Below are 7,781 nucleotides of genomic sequence, written 5' to 3'. Positions count from 1 at the left end.
CTTGAAGAGAGTAATCGATCGATTTGGCGTGAATGACAACACGAAGTCGGTTAGAACTCTACTTGCTCCTCACTTTAAGCTTAGTGTTGCTATGTCGCCGAAGAATGAAGCTGAACGAGAGTATATGTCAAGAGTGCCATATGAGAATGTCGTTGGTATCTTGATGTAGGCAATGGTTTTCACAAGACCTGATATTTCATATGTTATCGTAGTTGTAAGCAAGTATATGCATGATCCAGGAAAGGAGCATTGGCAAGCTATGAAATGGATTCTACGGTGTATTCGTAATACTCTAGATGTTGGATTGATTTTTGAGCAGGAATATAGTCATTATCTGGTTGGATATTGTGACTCAGATTATGTGGGTGATCTAGACAAACGAAGATCAACTACTGGTTATGTGTTTACTTTTGCAAAGGCACCAGTTAGTTGGAAGTCTATTTTGCAGTCAATAGTTGCTTTGTCTACAACTGAGGCAGAGTACATGGCTATTACGGAGTCTGTAAAAGACGCAATTTGGCTTCAAGGGTTGCTTAGAGAGCTTGGTATTGGTCAAGAAAATATCACACTATTTTGTGATAGTCAAAATGCTATCTAGTTAGCAAAGAACCAAGTTTATCGTGCAAGGACGAAGCACATTGATGTTTGATATCACTTTGTATGAGATATTATAGAAGAAGGTGGAGCCATGGTGCAGAAAATTCGGACTACAGACAACATTGTCGATATGCTAACGAAAGTAGTGACTGCGGTCAAGTTTCAACATTGTTTGAACTTAATCAATATTGTTGAACTTTGAAGATTGAAGTTGAAGACACAATCAAAAATTATCAGTAAGAGAATTAAAAATGTGGAATCTTGCCAAGGTGGAGATTTGTTGAATTTGTCAAGATAGATGTGAACTAGTGTGAATATTTGAAGCCTCTTTTTGGAAGAAATTGGTAGATGCATGTTCATACTTAATGTGATGTCATGCATGACATTATTAGGGCAATTTCCCTTCTATAAATAGCAAGGATTTTGTTCATTTGTAAACATCTCTCACTTGCCTTCTTATCTCCTAAGGCATTTGATTATTCTTTCTCCCTTGTAGTATTTCACTTGTATTTTTGGAGTGAAATAAAATTTGAGTTGATTGTGTCTGAGGACTAGGCAAAAATCAAATTTTGCCGAACCTCGTTAATTTTCGGTGTTCCTTTTATTATTGTCTTATTTACTATTTATTAACTATCATTAGATATAGTAGTTGTGATTTAATCACTCTCTATATATTCGGCTTCCGCAACACGGACATGGAGGCTTCACGTATTATGGGCCAAATTTTGCCATATGTAATCAATTAGTGATCTATTTTTGCACAGTCCGGTAAACTCTCCACTTCTTTTATTTTCTTCCCCAGATCTGCTCTGAGAAAGTACATCTAGAAATTGTTGGTGGTCTGTCAAAGCTTTGCCAGAGTTTACTGGAGGTTTGTCAAAGCTTTAGATTTGAGACTTGACGTCTTTGGGAATGAGAGAATGAGCATTGTTATACCCTCCTTAAGCCCTTCGCTTTCCTTTGGGAATTTGCCTATTCATTCCATCGACAATGGCTCGTTGATTAGTCAGACCCTTAGGAGGAATAGCCAAAAGGCTTTTGCTTCAGCAGCAACCCCGGCCAGTCATATTTAATTTGAGTAGAGATTACATATTGCAGATGCAAAGGGAAGCATTTGAAGGGAACATTCTGAGACTCATTCGCTACGAACTTGAGCGTTCTCCTCCCTTTCAGGTACCATCTTTCTCATCTTGTTAGTTTTTGTCCCTTCCTTGTCGGAGTATGTGTGAATTGGTTGCACTAAAATGGGATTCAAAGCAAGAGAATTATTGCTGGATAGGGAAGTGTTTTTTCTAATTCAAATTGATGTTTCACTCCTCGAAGAAGGAGGTAAGAGAGGAAGAAAAGGAAAGAAAAAAGAAAAAAAGAGAAAAAGGGTGAGGATTTTTTTTTGGACCATTTTACGCGCATGAAAAATGTGAGGAACACTTGACTTGCCATGTCAGTTTTTTGTCTAAATGGAACATATGAGATATAGTTGAAGTATTCAATTGGAACACGCTTAAGATAGAGTGTGTAAGTGAAAAGTGAGCGCAACTTTAAGGGGCGACCGATGTATTTGGCCTTTGATAAAGTTAAAAAATCAGAACTGCTTAATAATATACTTAGACTATATTAAACCTACTCCCAAACATAAGGGTCCATTTATACCATTTTCATTTTTCACCAAAACTTTCGTTACAAGCAGTCGAGAGCTATAGTTCCTTTTTGCTTGTTTCTTTTCCTTTTCCCCAGTTCTCCATTAGAAGAACCCCACCCCGCGTCATCTCGTTTCGAAAGCTTTGATTTCTCAAAATTCTCCATTGAAAAAACATTTGCAGTCTCTCTCTCTCCCTCTCTGTCTCTGTGAAAATTAAGAGAAACGCCAAAATGAATAGTGTGATTACTGAAGTTGCAGCGCTACTTAAACGCCGTTGCTCTGCTGGAAAACGCAAACCCAAGTTTTTCAAGAGAAGAGGTAACCCCATTTGGCTAGTAGAATCAACAATTTCATTGATAATTTCTATCCTCTCATAATCTGGAAACTAACCTCTTTTACCATTCCCCAATAGTTTGAGAACTTTTTTCTTTTCATAGTCAAGATAAAAGCAAAACGGAGAAGTAAAAAAGCAGTAGCTGTTAAAGGAGAAGAAGGAGTTAGCCCACTGGTGAAGAAGTATTGGGTCCAAAGATATGATCTTTTCTTAAGATATGACGAAGGAATTAAGATGGATGAAGAGGGCTGGTTTTCGGTTACGCCGGAGCAGATTGCCGTCAGGCATGCCGCCCGCTGTGGAGGCGGTGTCGTCATTGATGCTTTCGCTGGTGTTGGTGGCAATGCTATCCAATTTGCAACTATGTATGTAGTGTAGCGTTTATTGCTGAGTCCTTTTGTTTTCAATTATTTTTTGGGGTCTTCTTTTAGTCTGCCTCTAATACAAAGAACATAAAAGATGGAAATGAACCCATTAATTAATTTCTCTACTGCCATTCTCTATTTGTCTGTGCGTTGTTCAAGTGGAAATTCACCTAGTATACGCAAAAATGAGAATTATTCCTTACTTGTTTTGTATATAAGAGTTCATTAAATCTTAGTCAATCTCGTAGACCTGTATTTCTGTGAGATTATAGGTTTAGAAGTTGAAATGTTCTGTTGGTTGAATTGCTTGTCTGGTCTCAAAGAAGTAGTAAAATCAGATAGTAATTCTACAAGAGTTGGGAATGCAGTAATGTTCAGTGTACGTACCAGTTGCATTGTCTTTGCAATGTTCAGTACCTAGGTCGATTTGTGATGTCAATTTTGGGTGATATTTACTCAAAGTTGACAATAGGGGTTATGTATTTATCATTTTCTATTTCCGTACTCTTTGTAATAACTTATGGTACTTTGTTTGTTTTATGTATATAAAAACTAGCCCTAGACTCATCGCCTAGTGGATTTTCCCAAAAAAAAAAAAAGCATTTGTTTTTTGATAAATTGCATTTACTTCAATGTTAACTCAAAAAGACTATTGCTTCTTTCAAAGATGCAATTTTTTTATGGTGATTGGTCATAAATCTAGTGCACTTCCTCTATATGAGCTACCTGCATGAGTCTTGAGAAATATCTTCTTGAAGCTATTGATAAGAGAATGGTAGTTTAATGATTTTTATGGTTCTTAGACTCATAACATATCATTATCTCCCATGATCTCATACATAGGTGTCATCATGTCATTGCAATTGATATTGACCCTAGAAAAGTTGCATTGGCTTTTGAAAATGCAAAGGTATACGGTGTTGAAGAGCATATTGATTTCATTGTGGGAGACTTTTTCCAACTGGCCCCATCCTTGAAGGTGCATCCTCTCCCTCCCTCCCTCTCTCTCTCTCTATATATATTTATATCTCCCTGTCGATTGTGGGTATACGTATATCCTCTCTGTTAAAAGCTATAGTATCTTTATCTAGCTGGAGTTGATAGAAATGATAAGCTGGATGTTATGGAATATTTGTTGGTTTTTCTGTGTAAGTGGATCGTGCATTTGTTTTGTTATATTAACTTTCTATATCTAGAAGTGTTTAACATGTTCATGATTTTCACATTTGGTATGAGGCTCATGCTGCCTCAATATTATCCTTCCGGGATATTAAGATTTTAGAAAGGAACAGTATGGGACTGTCAGGATTTAGCTGATGGCAGAATGAGATTATATGCCGTGCAGTTTGGGAATGGTCAAAAGTCAATCTTTTACCCCTGCACAAGAGTGAGGTGTTTTATGCTTCACGCAATCTTACTGGTATTTAGATAACTTGACAATTGTGTTTGGTTGTTATAATCATGATGCACTATTGATTTGGAACTCTTGATTTAGAGATCCACGTTAACTGCTCTTTCTGTTTGGCAGTTTAATTATAACTTTCTTTTTTTTTGGTCTAGATAATAGATATGGATTTGATCAACAAAAATGATAAACATGGCTTAGATTAACGAAAATGTGATTCTGGTGTATTTTGTCTCGTTAAGCTTTGAAATTATGGCCTCGTCTAGTTTCACTATCTTGAAAACCAAAATGATTTTAAAACATTTATGTCTTGCAAACTGTTCTGGAGCACATTTACCATTGTGTCAAGGCTAAAGCTTAGGCTGTTCTGCAGCCATTGGCATAAAAAAATGGATGATACAACATTCTTGATTTTTTTTTTAAACAAAAAAGAGAGAGAGAGAGAGAGGATGATACAACATCCTGTTTTGTCTAGTGAGGTTAAGTCTGTCGTTGTTTCCATCTTATGATGTATGATCCAGGATTCCAGATTTGTCTCCACAAAAATGCTTGCTTCTGTCACTGGAAGGAGCCTCTGCTTATTTGTTGCTGGAAGCAGCCTTAGTTGCATGAAATTATTTTGACACTGGATGTCCGTAGAAATTGCCTCTTGAAGTAGCTTTGACGATAAATATTGTCCCGTTCTGTAAGTAGATGGTAAAACTTTTAAATCCCAAAATTTGACCGTCACTAAAGAGTATCACTAGATCTCCTTAAATTTTTAAACCGTGAGAGGATTTTAAACTACCTGTTGATAGATTCTACTTCTTTGCTATGCTATTTTTCCACTTACCTTGGAGTAGCATGAAACTAAAGCATGTTAGATCTTGATGGGTTGGATAGCTGCATTTGGACCATCGATTATGTGTTTGTGTACTTTCACCAAGTGATATGTTCTCAGCAAAGAATTGGATAATAGATTCCCCAAGGATCAATAAATAACGCTGTTGCAAGGTTTTGAGCATTGCAAGTCCATAAAATTTAGGGAGACCGAAATATAATGCGTTGTTGAGGGACTACCATTCAATCCTTTCCATTCTCTAAGTTCCCCTTTACAGTTTCTCTTCCTAAATGTTACCATCTTCTCTTTACTAGGGGAACGTAGTATTTCTTTCACCTCCATGGGGTGGTCCAGCATATAAGGCAAATGAAACTTTTACCCTCGACTTACTGAAGCCAAAAAATGGGTATGTCCTGCATTTGGCTAATTAGTTGTTTCTATGTCACTTGGGTTTTTGTTATTTCATAGTTACTTTCTCATGTTGCATTTTAGACCTGTCATTGTCAGTTGCACTCTTCAGTAAAATCTATATCTACTCTTTGTACGCTATGTTAATTTTTCTTTCCATATATTTGGCTTTTGGTGTCACTGAAAATCAATAATACACTTGGCAATTCAACTTTTGTTTTCTTTTCATTTCGTTTCCCCTCAGATTTATCTTAAATTACCCCAAGAACTTTTCTATAAAGATAAATATGCCAAAAAGGGTGGTACAGTTGAAAGGTGGGAATCAAAGCTTGATCATCAGGCTTTGTTTCATATAAAAATTTCCCAGATGTGATTGAGAAGTTGGGTCTGGTTAGGAGGAGTTATAATTAATCGAATCTTCAACTGCTGTCCATGGTTTAATAAATAAATACTTGTATTTCTAGTTCTGTTGATAATCTGAGAGTAACTTAGCAAAAATTAAAAATTTAAAAACATAAATCTGAGAATATTTTCAATCCTTATGTTAATATGTTCCGATCTTGTCTAATGAGCTATAGTCCAAATGCACCTTATTTCCGTCTAATAGGATCAGGATGGGGTTTTTATATTGAGACTTTTTAATAAGTTACATGTTGAAAAAGCTCTTTTACTTTTTGTGCAGTTATTCATTGTTCCAAGTTGCTCAAAGCATAACACCAAATGTCATTATGTATTTGCCTCGTAATGTGGACTTACAGCAAGTTGAAGGGCTTTCTTGGTTGTCTTCTCCCCCTATGAAAGTCGAGGTAGTCTGCTTCTCTTTGTTGCGCTAAATGGTACATTAAACAGTTTTACTAGAACCGGTTTCCTTATGCAGATTGAAGAGAATATGCTTCATGGAAGGTTGAAGAGCATAACTGCTTATTTTGGTGATATCGTGTTCTAAACCTCAGCATGTATGAACTCTAACCGGAATCTAACAATGCCCTTTTTAATTTTATGTATCTCTATATCCATCAAAGTCTGTTCAATCGAAGACTCTGTACATATGAAAATATATGGTCTCCGGTTGACTCCTACTGTTTTAGAACTTCATGTTAATTCAGTTACGAATTACGATGGATTACAGGATTAGCACCGTATATGGCCAAGTGCATGCTGCTGAGCTGATTAATGAGGATGAAATTAGAAGTTTCCGGCATTGTATTGCTGATTAATGAAGACAAAACTGTAGATTTTGCTATTTAGTACTTTAGAACAAAAAAGAGAGGGAAAATAGTAAGAGTTGATTCTTCTATGTACAAACATATGTAATATGTATATCTTGTCTTGCTAGGTCAGTTTGAGAGTGACTTTTTCACTAAATAAAGTATTTTATCTGTGCGTATGCAATATCTGGAAGGAAAGGGATGTGTCTATTAATCTTAAACCAACCAATAAATGTTCATGAATATTTTTAGGCTTGGGTTGTTATCACAATATAATTTGTCATCCATCTTTAGGACCACCCAAAGAAACTCGTTTTCTGACGTCATCTTCATCTGACTTTAGGATACTGCAACGCCAATAACCCCATATACTAAAGAAGGAAGGTGATGTATTAGTTTTTGGTAGAAGCAAGTTGCTATAATGTAAAGTAAATACAGATGTATTTGGTGCTCAATTGAGCATATCCTAAAAGTGCTAGTTAGCAGCCTTTAGTAAAGAGCTACCATGATGTACCAAACCTTAGAAACAATTATGTTATATCCTATTTTGTGTATCATTTTTATCTACATTTCACAGAAAATTAATGAAACCGTAAGGACTCGGCTGTTTTTAACCAAATTTCTGTACACAGAAATAGCCAAAAGAATCAAAGCAATTTCTTTTGAACTGGTTTATGATGGCATTTGGTACTGTATTTGTTATTCTGGGGCTCCATTCACAGGAATCCGGACAAATTTCAAATCTCTGACTTTGAAAACTTTTGCTCCTTGTGGACAGCAACAAAAAAGTAGTAGTTCGAACTGAGTTGTACTGTATTTGCCCAAAGTCTTGACCTTACAGATTCATTTATTGTGCTACTACTAAAACTGATACTCATCTGTTCATCTCTGATTCATTTGACCATCCAACTTCAAAGCTTATAATATATCCCTCCTACTTTTTATGACTAATAACATAGGCGGAGCAAAGATTTCATGCTTATGGGTTCGGCATTTTAATCGTTT

General features: G+C 36.1%; 1 protein-coding gene across 1 annotated transcript; it reads left to right on the top strand.

Annotated features, from left to right (window-relative positions):
• The first annotated feature begins 2,261 nt into the window (after positions 1-2,261).
• Positions 2,262-7,019, top strand: LOC104225658 (uncharacterized). The gene is made up of 7 exons (XM_009777502.2): positions 2,262-2,554; positions 2,674-2,935; positions 3,779-3,914; positions 5,475-5,566; positions 6,251-6,374; positions 6,446-6,524; positions 6,698-7,019. The coding sequence occupies exons 1-6, from the start codon at positions 2,467-2,469 to the stop codon at positions 6,512-6,514; spliced, it is 771 nt and encodes a 256-aa protein (XP_009775804.1). The 5' UTR covers positions 2,262-2,466; the 3' UTR covers positions 6,515-6,524; positions 6,698-7,019.
• Positions 7,020-7,781: the final 762 nt, after the last annotated feature.

This window comes from Nicotiana sylvestris, chromosome 1 (genome assembly GCF_000393655.2).
Source record: "Nicotiana sylvestris chromosome 1, ASM39365v2, whole genome shotgun sequence".
Lineage (NCBI taxonomy): Eukaryota > Viridiplantae > Streptophyta > Magnoliopsida > Solanales > Solanaceae > Nicotiana > Nicotiana sylvestris.
This window is presented reverse-complemented; position numbering and strand designations above follow the sequence as displayed.